Source organism: Berghia stephanieae, chromosome 3 (genome assembly GCF_034508935.2).
Source record: "Berghia stephanieae isolate SIO BIC M18660-M18661 chromosome 3, UCSD_Bste_1.3, whole genome shotgun sequence".
NCBI lineage: Eukaryota > Metazoa > Mollusca > Gastropoda > Nudibranchia > Aeolidiidae > Berghia > Berghia stephanieae.
The window spans coordinates 88,232,356-88,250,856 of NC_088362.1; the positions used below are offsets into that span (position 1 = coordinate 88,232,356).

The window sequence follows — 18,501 nt, forward strand, 5'->3', positions numbered from 1 at the left end:
GGGCTTGTGTAGGTGTAATATCATGTAATGTGGAGACTTGTTTGTTATGGACTTGCCCTCCTATCCAAATGGCCTTTTAAACACTACAAACAAGCAAACAACAAAACAAAACATAACGGGATAAATTCCGGCTCCACGACTCCACGTGCCTTATGTCTCTGGATGACATTTTTAAAAAGAGTAAAACGAATCCCTGTGGGTAAAAGTTCGATGATACAAGCTATTAAATAATGATCTTCATTTTACCTTTTTCCAGAACGGATTAGATTTCAGATAAATTAACATCCGTGCTTAATAGAATCATCCCTCACTCAATCCTCTCTGTGCCGTATCTGATGGAGGAAACAGCGAGGGAACGTAGATATTCACGGTTCCGCTTCTTGGGTTGAGGGCTACAAGCCTCAGCCTCGGGATTTCAGTTTTCTTTTGATTATTCATATCCAACCTTCCTTTGGTCTGCTCTTTCTCTCTATCAGTGGGCACAATTTGAGATCACCTAAAAGTCTCATCCAGCGGAAAGCATGGGATCCCATTAAGAAGAACACGCTCAAATGCGTGTATTATACATTCAAAGCAACAAATATAACATTACATAACAGAGAGAAGGTTTACAAGGAAAAAAATATTATCTCCCAAAACGTTTAACTATGCATTTGACTGTTTCCCTCCCAGCCAAGAACGCCTGACAAGGGAAAGGACAAAACCAAGTAATCTTACTCCTAGTAGACAAAGACAAAAAGCACGTTGGAAAACAAGATATAATAATAGGGTATAGAAGACACAGTGAGTGACCTCCCTGCCCACTATGGGAGGGAGGTCAAGAACCCCACCCAGCTATAGAAAGTGTAGCCAGCAGCAATGCTTAAAATTAACAAAACTAGAACAATCTGTTTCCATGTGCCTAGTGGGCTTGAAAGACATTATCTGTGATTGCATATGTGTGTGTGTGTGTGTGTGTGTGTGTGTGTGTGTGTGTGTGTGTGATTGTAAAATTTAAAATTGAATCACGTATGTAAAGGGTTAATTATGTCTGCAAATGATTTAAAGAATGGCACTCTATTTAATCCCTTTAGTTTTCAGGACAGGATTAGATTCCAGGTGAATGAACATCCCGCGGTCTTTTGAATCATTGATTATTTCAATTTCAAATCCATTTCTTCAGTAGGTTGGGGTTTTTTAATTTTTTTTTTTTTTTTTAATTTTTTTTTTCGGAGAAGGGGGGGGGGGGGAGGGCGTTGTGTCTGTATGCCTCAAATTGGTTGTCTTTGTCTTCTTTTCCCGCTAGAAGTTATCTCATCAATCAATCTGTTCAGATAAACCCCTAATTTTATTTATTATTTTTTTAAAAGGAGGATGCGCTTTTATCTTTATTTGACTTTCATTTCCATACAATTTGAAATGGTGGAGTTTTTGGGGGTTTTTTTTGTTGTTTGTTTGTTTGTTGTTTTTTGTTTTGTTTTGTTTTTTTTGTTGTATTTTTTTTTTTTTTTTTTTTTTTTGCTTTTAATTGTTGTTTGTTATTTTTTGTTGGCTTTTTTTGCCTGTTATTTCTATTGTTTTGTTTTGCTTCTTATTATTACTTAAGCCATTTTTCTTACGGCATTTGTGACACATTTACTATTCGACAATATCAGCACAAAATGGAATCTAACTACAAAAGATCATGGATCTAACAGCTGTTTACGAAAAAAAAAAAACAAATAAATAAAAAAATAAAAATCGATAAGGCTCCAACCTAAAATCTCCTTAAGAAAAAAGAAAGAAAAAGTTTTCGATCTTACATTTCTTTTTTCCCCTTCAGTATGGGAGGAACTTTAAACTTTCACCTCCCGAATAAATTAAAAAAAAAAATAAATAAAAAATAAAAAAAATATATATATAATCAAGAAGTCTCAATCCAGAACAAGGACAGAGAGCAACATGAAAGGGAAAACACGATATAGGGGGATAGAAGACACCGGCACAGTGACCTTCCCTCCCATCACGTGAGACCAAAATATGGTTTAACTCTAGAATAAGGACATGGAGCCTCACATTGCCGGAGCCTCACATTGCCGTCACCAATAAAGTGAGATGGTCATTAAAAAAAATTAAAAAGAGCCTTAATATAGCGCAATATCCACTAAATGTGCTCAAAGCGCTTTACAAGGGGTCCCTGGTCAAAAGAAACATTTAACATGTAGGACGGAACATAACGCCTGTTAGGCGATATTATTACAATTTTTCGGACAACGACAGCGCTGTTAACGGCCAGGTACTCATTTTACACCTGAGTACGGTGAGAGAAAGTGAATAAAGAGCCTTTTCCAAGGACTCAACTGTGCGCCGAGCGCGAGGCTCGAACCCAGTACCTTCCAATCCGAAGTCATACCACTAGACCACATAGTTGCATTATATGCATCATAATATATATTATACACGCTTGCCCAGAGAAATGCTTTATGGAGTATGACGACAAATAACATCCCGCATACTGACGTCGAACTGCCTTCCCTTGTAAATAACTCCAATCAGGGTCTAAGGAAAGTTTGTTTGTATTTACGAAGTGACTATTCTCATCCCCCTAGTCTAGGATGCTAGTCTTCATAATAGTAGTCCACAATTGTTGTATGTTTAATCCAAAGGTTGTAATGCAGTAATTTGTTAAGTTTCTTGTCACAAGTTGCACAATTTTTTAAAAAAATCAATCAAATCGAAATCGCAAAAAGCCGGCGACGTTTTTTTCGGTAATCCAATCGGCCGGGGGGGGGGGGGGGGGGGGGGGGGGATGAGAATAGAGGCAGCCTTGTATTTAAGTTTAAGTTTAAGGGTTTTACGACGCTTACTTACGACGACACATTTAGGTAATTTCAGCGCCAGTAAAATTTAATGAAATGGGAAGGTCAAAAAATTATAATTTATAATTAAAAGCACACGAGAAAAAGTAAGAAAAATGGGAATTGTTTAAATAGGGAGCAGATGGAAATTATATATTATCAGAGTACTTAATTTAGTTTGAGATCACCTAAAAGTTTAATTCGAACACTTGTTTGTTTTTTGTTTTTAAGGGTTTTACGGCGCTTGCAACAGATTAAGGTCATATCAGCGCCAGTAAAAAGGAAGAAAATGGGATAGTCAAAGTTCTAGAATTACAATTAAAGCACCCAAGAAAAGGTAAGACAAAGGGGAATTTGTTCAAATAGGAAACAAATGTAGATTCCAAGAGCACACTATCAAAGTACTTAGTTTGAGATCACCTAAAAGTCTCATCCACACACAAGCCCAGGTCCCAACTAAGAAGAGGATACACTCAAATGTTTAAAAATCATATATAATATTTAAACAAAACAATACAGTGCATAACAGGGAGATGATTTACAAGGAAAAAAATATCATCTCCCAAAACTCTAACTATACATTTGACTGTTTCCCTCCCAGCTAGGGTATCCAGCCAGGGCCAGGACAAAACCAAGTAATCTCATTCCAAGACAAAGACAGAAAGCATGTTGGAAAACCGACATAGGGGGATAGAAGACACAGTATGTACCTCCCTGCGCACTATGGGAGGTCATGTTTGTTTTGTTTGTTTTTAAGGGTTTTACGGCGCTTGCAACACATTTAGATTATATCAGCGCCAGTAAAAAGGAAGAAAATGGGATAGTAAAAAGTTATAGAATTACAATTAAAGCATCCAAGAAAAAGTAAGACAAAGGGGAACTGAGAACAAATAGGGATTAGATGTAGATTCCAAGAGCATACCATCAATGTACTTAGTTTGAGATCACCAATAAGTCTCATCCGGACACAAGAACGGCCCCCACTAAGAGGAACACACTCAAATGCTTACATTATAAATTATAACAAATATAATAATACATAACAGAGAGATGATTTACAAGGAAAAAAATATCATCTCCAATACAATAACTATGCATTTGACTGTTTCCCCCCCAGCCAGGACCCCGACCAGGGACAGGACAAAACCAAGTAATCCCATTCTAAGACAAAGACAGAATGCAAGTTGGAAAAAAGATATTGGGGGATAGAAGACACAATAAGTACCTCCCTGCCCACGATGGGAGGTAGGAACCCCACCCAGTAATCCGAACACAGGCACAGAATCCCACTAAAAGGAACACACTCAAATGTTTACAAACCATTATATACATATAAAGGGGGGGGGGGGGTAGAAGTGGCTGAGTGGTTAAGGCATTGACCCGGAAGGTCCCGATTCGAGCCCCGCTTCAGGCACTTCCGTTTTTTTGTTCTTGGGAAAGATTCTTAGCCCCCAATTTGCTCACTTGGAAAACATGGGTGATTCCTTGTTGACATCAGACATCTTGTTTGTTGAATTATATTATATATATATATATTCCTTCGTGGAATGCCTAGGGGAACATAGCTTATGATGTCGTGGCGGAAGGGGGTAATTTTTCTTTAATTTATATATATATATATATATATATATATATATATATATATATATATATATATATATATATATATATATATATATATATATATATATATTATATATTCAAAAATAATACAGTGCATGTGCATGACAGGCAGACGATTTACAAGACAAAAAATATCAGCTCCCAAAACTAGAACTACACATTGGACTGCTTCCCTCTCAGCCAAGGACCCCGGTCAGGGCCATGACAAACAAAGTAATCCCATTCCAAGACAAAGACAGAAAGCATATTGGAAAACATATATAGGGGAATGGAAGACAGCTGTGACACCATGGAAGTCAAAAGACCACATCCAAGGGTCTAGGGAAAGCAAAGTAAGCTTGTTCCAGTACAAAGAAAGAAAACCACACAGAAAGGGGAAGCAGATATATACGAGTGCAAGGGGGCAGAGGATTCTACAAACTACCTGTCGCCAGGTTTTCCACATTACCTCCACAGTTGCACACGAAGTCACATAAGATAAACATAAAGTTGATGTAAATAATCCAGATTTCTTTTTTTTTTTTTTTTTTGCATATTCAATCTGTTAACATTTATTAAGTACATGAGACAAATACACTTACACTTATATGCTATATTACATACATCATATATGAAATGATTTTTAAAAGGGCAAAATAACAATAATGTACTTTCACAAAGTGAACGCTTTAAATTTAAAAACAATTCAAAACCTAAAATTAATGAAAATGTACGAAATTGAAGCATTTGAGTTAAAAATATTACCTTTGTACATCATTCACAAACCGGGAAACATAAATATTATGGAATCGGCATCAAGTCAACTTCTGCTAACGTCAACAATTCTTGTTGGTCCCAAATTTTCTAGTCTCTACCTAAGGAGGTATGTTCCATTGATAAAAATATAACGTAAACCAATCTTTCTGGTCTTGGTAGTGTTGGCTTTAATTGGATTCCACTGTATTTTATATACTTCTTCTACATGATAATGACATAATGTGGAGTTTTGCTTTGTCGATAAACTAATGGGCAATTACATCTATCAAAATGTAATGTTACAATCCATACGATATTCCAAGTTCTCGGATATCAGTGTCCTTGATATTCAAACTTTTACTTAATGATATGTAATAGACACCCAATGAAATAAGGTTCACCCGACATAACGTGATGTTGAAGACCTTAGTGAATAGCAACCACAACAATCTCTTGTGCTTTCCTCAGTCTATTTTTGGCAGATAAATTGGTACAGTGATTTGCATCATCATATAATATATAAGAAAAGTCAAAATTTTAATTTGCTGTATTTTTTACCTTGTCAATTGGGAGCAATAGAAACCAAAATAGAAGGCACCCGAATTGTTAGCGATAGTTTGTTCTTGAGAGAGAATCGACAGCATGTTTCCAATATAACAATGATATGGACATGAGTCTGCCCTGCCTGTGACAATAATATGCAAATCTCACAAACATTTTGGCAACCTTCAGAGAATATAATCACAAGCCACCTATCCAGCTCGAATTAAATATATAGCATCAACATTGTATTGAATAAAGCACGAATGCAGCAGAAATGCTCGGATAAAAAGTGTCCAGAGTTGTACAGTAAAAGTCATAAAACTGACGAAAATAGCTAATTTAACAGGATTCAACTAGAAAGCTGCAAAAAACCACAGCAAAAAAGTTTAAGGATGTTAGTTTGGCAAGGATCTGATAGAAAAGTTGTCCTTTTGAGTCAGAGCTTTAAGCCAATGGGGCTGAGGTTGTGTCTGGTGAACAATTGCTTGATATTGGAATAAATGCAAGCCTATCACAGCCTATCACAAAATGCTTGACATTAGAAAACAAAAAAAAAGATCATTCGCTGCAGGGTGCATGAAACTACAGTACAACTCGCATACAACGGGAAATTTTTTAATACCCATTCTACAGCCTATATAATTAATATAAATTATGCATGGCTATAACGGGGAAATATTTCTTGGAACATGGCTACAACAGGGGTGTGAGTCGCACTTTTAGTACCCAGTTGAGAAAAACTATGTACTCAAGAAAGAAACAGGAAGGCCCACATGAAACACATATGGTATAGGGAACAGAGATGAGGTCGGAGTGGTCAAATTGCATTTATTGTGTGAACTATTGACTTTTCTCTGTGAACTTTGTGTATCCACGTCGACGCAACAAAAGGCTAGTGAGAGGCGCGTGGCTGACCAATCTATCAACATGTCGATACACTTCAGCCTAGTATGTTAAGCGTGGAGTGAGGGATGTGCATCTTGTGGCTATTAGGTAAGTATGCCAAATGAGAAGTGAGATGGTGAGTCCTGAGGCTAGGCTGTGCACTACTTGAGTGGCTGTCAGTGGTGCAGTTGGAATGGGTGGAAAGCAGAGTAAAGAAGTAATCAATCGTTGCATTGCTCCAACCAGCTTTGTATCCTGAAGTAAGTGGAAGAGGGGGTGAAGCATGGTGGTTCAGGAATGGAAGTCACAGTCAAGTCGTCTGATATATTTACTTAGGGAGGTAATTATTTTACAGGGCATTTTATGATTGATTTTTTTTCCAAAAAAATAATACAAGTGTGGCCCGTTTTTGTATGTGTGTGTGTGGTTGTGTATATGAGTTAATTGTAAAGAATATTGATCAAATTGTTCAATCTATATAAGGGATGATAATTACGGTTTAAACAAGCAATTGTATTGATCAATTTCTCCCAGTCCAAAGCAGTGGTAACTGGTGTGATCAGTGCTTTGATTCATAACACACATATTTATTTGTGCAAATTCAATAAAAATGATAAATGTCTCCAAAACAACAAAACAAAACGACTGACAGATTACGAGAAGTATGACAATGTATCTCAGACATTAATGAAATATGGGGTGACGATGGACAAAATAAACTTTTTAGATTATGCACATGCTCCTACCCTCTCCCGCTATATTGCTGACATAAATTGTCGCAAACTTAATGACAAGCATATACTGCATGGCATCATAGATGGCAAAACCATTCATTATAGCATCAAATTTGCAAGTTGACTAAAAGTAGAGGACGTCTAATTCACAAAATGCTTGCTGAGAGGAAATGTATTGAACATTTGAATACTTCAAGAGAATTAATAAAATACTAAATTGATAATTCATTTCATTCATCAATTTAAGTAATTGACTAGAAAATGTTATCACATATTTTTCCCTTTGTAAAAGCACAATAAGCAACCTTTCCAAAAAGTCTCAACCTGTATTATCAAAACAATGATTTCTCCCAAATTTCAGTTGCAAGATAAAAATCTGAATATAGGTAAAACAAATCAGATTGTAAGGGTATGGCCATTTCACCAAATTAGACAATTTTCTTTTAAAATCAAATACATTTAATAAAACACACACACACACAAACAAACACACACAAAAATACTGTCAGTGGCAGTTCTGCATGTGTTGTTTGAGATTATTCTTTGTCCGAAATTCTATATTACACACAAAACACAAAAGAGGATTCTCCCCCGTGTGATTTCTCATATGAACTTCTAAAGTGTCACTTCGCTTAAAAGCTTGACTGCAAATCCCACATATAAAGGGCTTTTCACCTGCATGAGTTTTCATATGCTTCTTTAGGCTACCTTCTAACACAACATCACAAACAGGACATTTCGGAACCCTGCCCCTTTCTCTAGGATTAAAAAGATCTGGATGTTGGGTTCTTCTATGTTCTTTTAAATGAGTTGCTCTTAAAAAAGCTTCATCACAATGAGGGCAAATGTGTTTCTTCTCCTGTTCATGAGTTTTCATGTGAAAGCTTAGCCCACCACTTTGTCTAAAATCTTTGTTACAAAGTTGACAAACGTAGGGTTTTTCACCTGTATGTGTCCTAATATGAACCCTCAAATGAGAAAACTCTCGGAAATTTTTGCCACATGTGTCACAGTGATGTGATTTTTCTCCTGTGTGAAGTCTGAGATGCCTGCGTAATACTTCTTGATGAACAAAGGCCTTGTCACAATGGGGACATTTATATATTCGCTTCCCTGAATGCGTCTGCAAATGGCGATCTAAATTTCCTTTCTGATTAAAGTTCTTGCCACATAGCGGACACTGGAGACGCTTATCTGAGGAATGTGTTGTCATGTGGTCATGTAGATGAGAATTATCCTTGAAGACTTTGTCACAAATTGGACATTTATTATCATCATCAAAATCCTGAACTGTTACATCAGTATCGTCACTTTCTAGATTCGTTCTATCTAGATATGAGAAAAGAGAAAATATAACAAAACTCAGCAGAGCTATTCAATAAAGACCCCCCCCCCCCCCCCCCCCCCCCCCCCAAAAAAAAAAAAAAAAAATTTCATAAAATCAATTACAATCATTAAAAAAAGTCACATTAAAACTAAAACAGCTGATAATAGATTGTACTATTAATTTTAAAACGCCAGGATCTTCAGTAACTGAGAAAAAAATTGTTAACAATAGTTTAAATTTAAACTGCTGGGTTTTTTATAAATATAGAAATTATAAAACATGATCTCCCCCATTAAAATAGAAAAGAAAAGAACAAAACAAATGCATGCAAATTTCAAACTACAAGTACTGATTTCTAGACAACAGAAAGAAAATTCAAAAAGTCAAATAAACAAATAAGTTTAAATCTTCATCATTCACAAAACGAAATCTTTGTTGGAGTAAAAGGAAATGGGTAAAAATAAGATATGAGATTCACAAGCAAATCCACAATCCATCTAAAGATTTAAAGAATGCAGTGACTTAAAATGACCAAAAATAAAATGTTTATCTTTCAATTTCTGGGAAAGTTAACTCTTGCAAGGAACTATTTTAAATTTGTGTTTTTTCTATTTTGTCTTTGGTTTAATCTTTTTTATTTGTTTTCGTTTTTTCCTTCCTTTTTATGATTGTGTGTTTGCGTGTGTGTGCTTTTTGAGGTTTTGCAGCACCAAATACTCTTTCAGACCATACAAGGAGTCAGTTAAAAGATGTAGGTATACAATTAAAAGTGCCAAAACAAAGGGGTCTGATTCAAATTGAAGTATATTCTAAGAACAATCTATCCAGTTGGAAACCTCCAAAATGACCACTCAGACACTGGTATAAAAGCCCTCCATGGGATAACTTCAATGCTTACACATCATATGGAAAACTAAAAACTGTAACAGTACATAAAAGAAGGATGAAAAAATATATTACATCCCTTGACTATTTCTTTCATGGATACCACCCAAGCCTTGTGGAAAAAGATAAATAATCTAAATCCAGGGTAGAGACAGAAAGCAAAGCAGGAGAAAGCACATGGGAATAAGAGAAACAGCAAACATGATCTCCTCCACCTGCCAGGGTGAGGTAAAAGAGCACAATGTCATAGTAACTTTCTTCTTTACTGACAATTGATAATTAATATGAGTTCCGTTTTTTTTAATGATTAAAAAAATTGAGTTATAAAACTGAGTATCGATACAACATCTCAATCAGTTGAGTAATAGGTTCATTTTAATAGTAACCCTTTTATGGGTTAAGTCTTTTCTCGGAAAGAGCTTATAGAAATTGAATAAAAACTGCCTTTATACTTCAATGCCACATGCTACCATGGTCTTGGTTTTTAAAAAACATGCTGTATCAATCAGACTGTCCCAGTTGAACTTGTTACCTTAGCGATTAAACCTAGCCATTCACTTTTTACTTGTCAACCACTAACTCTCAATGAAAACATAGCCTGTAATGCCTATGACCAATTTTAAATTCCTACAATTATATTATATAGTCGATTCTAACAACTATTTGTGCTAACATTCAAAATACACCTCAACTGTTTCAAGTACTCATACTCCTTGCTCGATTTTAAGTGTAGATGAAAGATTTATATCCGAAATATTCATCCTATGTGTGTTATTTATTGACGACTCTGGCTTTCTAGTAACCTTATTGTAGTTTTAACAGAACCCTACTACAGGCAGATGTTCTGTGGCACAAATTATGTCCCATGAAAAACTGAAAATGAGCCTAACTCCTAACGCAGCCAGCTTAAGAAAGCCCCAAACACTGCTGTACACATCAAGTTTTCATAACTACAAAAGCTGTATTTTTAAAACAGCTTTACCTGCATAATGATGATTTCCAAATTGAGTTACGGAATGAGAATTATCTTCATCAAGAACTTTATCATCAAGATCATCTGTTTTCTGAAACTGTAAACAAATGTTTTTCTTCATTAATATGAAATGATTAATATCACTAAAAATACACAAAATGATTGACCATTGCATTAAATACTGAAGAAAATATCTTTGATTCTCCAATTTGCCTTTATCTAAATATAGCAGATGATGCTAAAACTAAAAGTCTAAAACCCATTATACTTTCACCTAAATTCCCAAATGCACAATATCAATTCATGATAAATATCGAACAAGTATGATACAAACTAGGTCACTTGATTATACAAAATTGATGTATTAGCTGCAAATTTATATTTTTAGCACTACATAATTTTTATATACATAAGCTATAGATATAAATGAAAAGATTTCCAAGATATTGTGCTAGAATTTCAAGATACAATGCAGTCTGCTTTTATGTGCTTAGACAGAAATAAATATTCAGTCTGACTGAGTTAAAGGAATCAACATCTCTGAATCTCTGGAGCATAAAAATTGTAATAATCAAGCCAAACGCACCACTTTCACTTGACGAAGACAGTACGATTACATATCAAATCAAAGAGGTTCAAAAGGGGAGATCCTAGTGTTGACATATATCAAGAGGTCTTTTATAGCAATAAATAAAAAAGAAAGAAGTTGACATAAGAAGCAGCTAACTTCTCACAGAATGCACTGTAAATCATTGATGAAAAGCTGTCACTATTTATAACTGATAAATAACTGATGATTTTAAATTTAGTTTACCTGGTCCTTTTGTTCGGAAAACATCGGCTCAGATTTTTCAACTTCATCCTCCATAACTGCTGAGCTGAAACAATATAGAAATGGTAGACCTAATGAACCTTCCTGAAATGTTCCGTATTATAATTGTAGCAAGTGTCTTTCAATTATCCTTTTCATCAAAATCGTCATTATATCCTTTGAGATTTTGTAAAAGCCAAATGTAGATTACAACAAAAAGGAAGGACTTCCGTAGTTTCACAGTACACCTAAAGAGGGGATTTTAAAAATTATTATTTTCGGGGGGGGGGAAGACCCCCCGAATCTCCCTTTTTTATTGGGGGAAACCCCCCTCCCACCCCCAATCCTAACTTAAGATACTGTTATGGTCAAAGAGAGATCATATTATATTATCTCATCCCCTAACATAATTTAGAATTGTCCTTAACTATGGTCACATGCCTGACCCACGGTCCTTGTTTGAGTAGATTTGTCAGTTCAGTCCCTATTCGTGTCGTGTCAGGAGAGGTTGTGTGTGGAAATGGAGATGACCAGTTGTTCCATGAAGTTTAAAAATGTATCCATGTCATTAAGAGTTTTTAAGGATGTCGACTGGTGGTGTAAGTATCATTCCGTAAAAAAATGTTTGTTTTAACACATTTGTTTGTGTTATTACTTTATGTTTAGTTCAATGGCATGTTCGTCTTATCAACTTCACATCATATATTCCTTGGTGAACCTTTATGGAAGTTGTCCTGTTTAGCCGACTCACTTTGTCATTCCATATCTCTCTCTTCTCTCTATCTTGGCTCATCATAATCTTATGATGTGAGCTCAGAGACTTCTATCTGTGGGTCCTTCTTCCTATATTTAAATTATATTATGTTACGGGCAGTATTTGTCTGCTGTCTTAGAACAAAGCGGTATCCTTGTACCCCTATACAAAACAACCCGTAGCCATAAAAGATACTATAACTTGATGAAACATTATGTTTGCCATCACTTGCAATATTGAAACTGATGGGAAACACAGTAAAAAACAATGGCGTCAGCTGAAGTTGTAAACAACAACCGACTCAGCAAATTGTTTTTGAAATTAGAAAAATAATTACTTCACTTATAATAATGAAACTTATCTTAAATTTAAACTGTAATATTAATTGGACATTTCAACTAATTGAAAATCCATAATGGCCAATAGATTGAGCAATGTAATAAAAGTGTTGTGAAACTATGGAAGTCCTCCTGATAAAAAGTAATTTATGTCAATTGTAAATTCCAAAGTAAAAGGGGAAGTTAACATACTTTCAGAGAATATTCATATTTTAGACTAAATTTAAGTTTGCAGTTTGTGAATTTTGTTGAATTCGGAAAATTAAAAAAGTCTACTGAAAATTAAAGATAAAAACAAAATAATGGATTATGAAGAATTGATATTACTTTATTATTTGCCATTATATGTATCTTTTAACTTCTGCCTTTTTTTGTTTGTTCCATCTACCTTTATTAGTTTAAGTTTAATGAGACATACGTTCACTTTCATTGAAATTTTCTGACACAAGAATTACTTCTGAACCCAAAAACAATTTGTTTGGTAAAATGTAAAATTTAAAATGTTTATTTATTTAAATTTAAGTAAAAGAGTATTTCTACATCTGTTCTTTGCCAAACGTAGTAAAAGTAAAAGTTAATAATAATAATGGGAGGCTTCCGAAAGCTCCTACATCCCCAGTATTCTATTATAATGTTCTGGTAGTAGTAGGGGGTTTGGGAGGGGGTGGGGGGGGAAACTTTTTATGTTCTAGTAGGGGTTTTGGGCTTGGGAGGGAGGAGACTTTTTTTAAGTTTCCCCCCTCCCACCCCCCAACTACTAGAACATTATAAAAAAAAAAAAAAAAAGAATAGTGGTGATGTAGGAGCTTTCGGAAGGCCTCCCAATAATAATAATAATAACGTAGTGTTTTTATGCACCTCCGTTGACTGTGTATCTTAACGGATTGTTTTTATACACCTCCGTCACGCATGCGCATCCCACCCAATTTCATCAGCGATATTGTGTTTCTGTATTTGGACATGGCGAAAGTTATATTGTGACATCTGTAGGATGTTTTTGTTAATAATATATTTATATAAAAATAATAATTTTTAAAATCGAAATATAAAACCAGAAAATAGAAGTTGTGTTGAAGTTAAAATAATGTTTTAGAAAGACCTTATTAAATGTGATGAACAGTCAGGTGGCTCCGTAGCGCAGTGGACAAGCTGTAATGTAAGACTCCAACCTTGAAAGTACTGGGTTCGATTCGCATTATAGACTTTTTTTTTTTTAAGTTTACTTTATTGAGAAAGACATCATTTTTGTTTGTTTTTTTTTCCAAAACTTTTTATCATGTTTTTAAAAAACTTCGATTTTAATTTTCTAAAATCATTTATTTATTTGAGATTGAGATTAGTAGCTATTTGTGTGCCATGTTTCTTTTTATTTTTACTTTTGATTTTTTTAATTATTGTATTATTATTATTATTCTTTAATTTATTTCATTGTATTTAATAAACGTGCATCGGTAATCACTAAGCAACGTGTAAAACTACAATCTAAAACTATTTAAACCTCATTAACGTATGCAGCAACATTTTCATTAATTTACCCTCGTCACCGCCAACGGAGCTGCATAAAAACGGTGCGTTTTTGTACACCTCCAATGCCAACGGAGGCGGAGGTGCATAAAAACGCCACCTAATAATAATAATAAGAAGAAGAAGAATAAAAAAAAATAGTACTAATACAAATAGGCTCAGTCTGAATTGGGGTTTTTTTTTTAATTTTGAATTTGAATTATGTAACTTAAAAAGAAAATCATCGAGCCTAAAATTGCCCTAAAATCATTCTGAATTAGACAGAAAGGCAAACCTTAAGCAAATTTCCATTTTTTGGTATAGTTTTGCACTATAGAAATAAAATTTATGAATGATACAATCAAGTAGTATATGTGGGGTTACCTAAATGTTATTGACTTGAGGAGATTCTAAGAAGAGAGGTGAGAAGACTAGCAATGGTGAACAATGGAATTGACAACTAAAATCAGTGTTGCCAGGTGCCTTTGAAAAAATTACGCTAAATTTATTCCAGAAATCCGCCAAAATCCGCCAACTTTATCCTATTTCTGCTGCAAATCTGCCAAAAAATCCGCCATTTGATTTAAAACAGGTTTACAAGTTGTGTATTTTCAAATCAAAGATTCCTAAAATCTGCATTTTGAAAACGTTTGCCCTTAGAAAAATCATTTGGATTGGCATTTTCATGGGATTTTTTTGTGTATATAAATTCAAGTCACCTTTCTAACGCGAAAAACACAGCTCTTCACATCGGAAAACTTTGTTATTAAAACTCAACCCTGAACTAGCCTGCACTCCCTCAGATATTCACTCAATTCAGCCTCGACAAGTACCTCGTTTGTTTTGAATGCTCTGCAAACTCGTGTATATTTGCGTCCATGCGCCCGTACATTTTGACTCTGTTCGTAGGGTCTGATTTGAACAGCATCCAATGATTTGCACTCCTTTACGTATACCTTCAATGCACCAATGTTTTCTTTCATTCTTAAAATCCAACCGTGTGTATGGTTTAGCACTCCACTTAGAGTCAGTAGTAAAAGTTACCCCCACAGAGAAATTTAGTATAATTCAAAAAAAAAAAAAAAGAAGATAAAACACGCAAGCCACCAGGATATGATAGTAAATTGTCTATCAAAAGTGAGTAGTTTTCTTAGTGGGGGTGGGAGTCAACAGACTTTGGCATTTTTTTGAGTGTTTTGGCATTTTTTGAGTCTTCCCCTGGCATTTTGTTGAAAAATAATCTGGCAACCCTGATTTAAAACACTTATAATCAACAATAGTGTATTGTCTCAGAATAAAGATTGTGCTGCTAAACGATACTCACCTATTTACAACTGTTTCCCCGTTGAAGGCATGAAGATTCGGAGTTTCGATTTTGTTGTGTAATACTGAGAAGTTCAAGTTCAACGTCTTTATCTGCAAAAGGCAGCAGCCTCTTATGGTTCTCACACTACTATGTTATGACGATCAACCCAATCAGCAAAGTCTGGTCCGCATTCGTGCACCGTCGCAAACCCGCCGGGTAGCATCGTCACAACACACCGTTCGATTAGATGCTCTGCCGTCTCAGGTTCTTGCCCACAGCGGGTACATTTTGGACAGGTAGAAAGACCCGACTGATGAAGCGCACTTGCCGTTAGGCAGCTCCTCGACCGAAGCCGATTCACAGCCACCCAATGTCTCCTCTTACTGGTATCAAAGCCTGGCAACTTCTCACCAAGCTTAGAGGAGTGTACGTCACCGCCCCCACGAGAGATTGAATTCGTCCAAACCAACTTCCATCTCGTCTGTGCAGCTCTAGACATAGTCAGGGATTCTGCATACAAGGGTTGCCGGGACTTATTTCGGCTCGAAACGGGGCACCGTCCATTATGCGCATCAGAGGGGTATCCCCATTCCCTCTCTCTTTGATCTTACTCAGCCAGTTTCCCGTAATCGTCTCCCTCCGGACATCGGGGGGCTGGATCGCTGCCATTATTGGGTCCCATTCTATAAGAGTTGTTGCTAGCGTTCCTGACACTATGTACATCGACTTGCGAAGCATCGACTTGCGAAGTTTTACATCTACCTTCTCAACGTTTCTGCTTCTACCCCACACTGGAGCGCAATACTCCACGGTGGAATAGCATAGTGCCAAGGCGGACGTTCTCAGGAGCGCTTGGCTAGCGCCCCAAGTCGATCCCGCCAGCTTCCTCAGAAGACTATTCCGCTTCTCTATCTTCCGGGCAACCCCTTCGAGATGCACCCGATAGGTAAGGCTGCGATCCAACGTCACCCCTAAATATTTTGGATGCGGCTCACATATGGGAGTGGCTGGTCCCCGCACTTGTGGGAGCTTTCCTTTTGAAAGGACGTCGGACATTGCCTCTGTCATCCAGGCCCGTGCCCTGGGGCCCAGATGCGTCACCCTATCGAGATATACACCATCTATCCCTGCTGCTTTGTCGTTCTTCACATCGCTAATGGCTGCACCCACTTCTCGGGGACCGAACGGGGCCGTCCAGTCTGACTTCTCCGCAGATAACGAGTCCAAAATCGTACGGTACGCCTTGCGGACACCGCGCTCAAAAGCCTGATTAGGGACCCGTTTGCTACGGTTCTTAATGTTCTTGGCAATTGTGTCTGCCTCACACTCCGGTGCAGCCTTCGCGTAAATCCGGTCCGGGTCCAATTTCTTTGTCAGACGCCAAGCGTGGCGGCTGGAGTGTGTAAAGTCGAGACTTTCCACGGTCTCCTGCCACCGTTGCTTCCTTCCCTCTGCCAGAGACTGAAGTAGTCTATCGGCTACGTCCTGGGACTGGGTCTGCTGGTACTCTCGGTACATACAGCTCTTCCGACTCGGCTGTCCAGCAATGGGTGTAGAATTTCCGTTTGCCCCGTGGAATAGAACGTTGAGCGCTTTTAACCAGTAGCCTGCTAAATCTGGTTTTATTCTCGGACTTGGGAGGAATGGCAGGGCAAACCTGCTCGATATAGGAACTGAATTCCTCCCAGTCAGCCTTCCTGAAGTTCCATCTGCAAAGTGGGAGAGACTGCATCCTCGGTATTGTCACCCCAGCTGTGACAAGAACCGGCCTGTGCTGGCTATGCGGAAAGTCCCCGAGGACTGTTTGCTCCACCTGCAGCGGTTCACCGTTCGCGCCTCTCGTAACGAGGGTGAGGTCAGGGGTATACTCCTTCTTATGGCGGGTACCCCTGAAGTTATCCTTGGCTGTAGGATCGTACACTAGGTGTAGATAATTACAGTCCATCCATGAGCGGAGTTGCCTTCCTGCCTCATTGCAGTCTCGGTAGCCCCATTCGTGATGGTGGCTATTAAAGTCTCCCAGACAGATGGAAGGATGGCTGACCACCGGCACCGGTGGTGTAGTCCAAGTCGCTCTAGGTGGTTTGTAGAAAAAGGCGAATTACTCATCACTGCAGAATTTATACAATTATTACAAAGTTAATTTAAAAATAAATCACAACAATTCCCTAGGTTACTGAGAAGAAGGATGGTGATAAACAAAATATAATAAACATAACATTTTTTAAAACCCAAAACACTGGAATGTGAAGTTTAAATAAATATTTCAAAAAATTACTTGCTGGTTGAATTAGGTCCAAAAAATACATATTGTTTAAATGTCCAAGTATTTGTTCAGATGAGATACATGTCAATTTCAAAATTTATATTAAAAAAAAAAAACAACAAAAAAACACCAACAACAAACTCATATCTATTAAGTACAGATTGGAAGGGGAGGGGGGGGGGGGGATACAAACTTGTCTGTGACAATAAAAAAAAAGACTATCCGGTGACTAAGAGTAATAGTAATAGCAACAAACCAGATGGATGCTTTGATTCAACATGGTACACAATTTGATCAGTTGCCCAATGTATTTTTGTTTTCTTTTGTTTAGGGGAGGGGGGTAGATCTAGGTGCTCCTAAAATCACTTTAAGGGGGAAAAGAATAAATAATTAGATTTGATTGCTATACTTTTACTTTTTTAAAGGGGATACAAATCATCAAAAATCCGCCATCCGCCAGGCCATTTTCCCCCGCCACGCGATGATAAAAATCCACCATTTTGGCGGAAAATCCGCAAACCTGGCAATACTTACTAAACGGATTGTAGTGAACCAGTTCAGACAGCTTGATAGGGGAAGTTTAACCATTATCCTAGTTTCGCATTTTTATGAAAAACATTAATAAACTATAAGCTAAGTGTGTCCAAATGAGCCAATTAAGTCAGAGCACAAAATAAAGTGGGCAAATTTGGCATATTATTATAAGAGTGGTCCTACTAATTGCCGCCCGGAAGGTCCTACTTATTGCCCTGATGCCGTCCGGAACGGTCCCAAAATTTAATCGTCCAGAGTCGTCTAGAGGCCGTCTGAAGCATTTAGGTCACGTAGTAGTAGTAGTAGTAGTAGTAGTAGTAGTAGTAGTAGTAGTAGTAGTAGTAGTAGTAGTAGTAGTAGTCTATCTATCTATCTATCTATCTATCTATCTATCTATCTATCTATCTATCTATCTATCTATCTATCTATCTATCTATCTGTCTATCTGTCTATCTATCTACATATCTA

At 36.8% G+C, this 18,501-nt stretch overlaps 1 protein-coding gene across 2 annotated transcripts; it reads right to left on the reverse strand.

Moving 5' to 3' along the window:
• Window positions 1-4,928: 4,928 nt before the first annotated feature.
• Window positions 4,929-14,408, reverse strand: LOC144968752 (uncharacterized). 2 transcript variants are annotated; one of them, XM_078907397.1, is made up of 4 exons: window positions 14,312-14,408; window positions 11,336-11,399; window positions 10,531-10,618; window positions 4,929-8,665 (listed from the first exon to the last, which is right to left on the reverse strand). In XM_078907397.1, the coding sequence occupies exons 2-4, from the start codon at window positions 11,387-11,389 to the stop codon at window positions 7,842-7,844; spliced, it is 966 nt and encodes a 321-aa protein (XP_078763523.1). In that variant the 5' UTR covers window positions 11,390-11,399; window positions 14,312-14,408; the 3' UTR covers window positions 4,929-7,841. The 2 variants fall into 2 exon arrangements, with proteins under 2 accessions (XP_078763523.1, XP_078763522.1); XM_078907396.1 differs by lacking the exon at window positions 14,312-14,408 and adding an exon at window positions 14,223-14,306.
• Window positions 14,409-18,501: the final 4,093 nt, after the last annotated feature.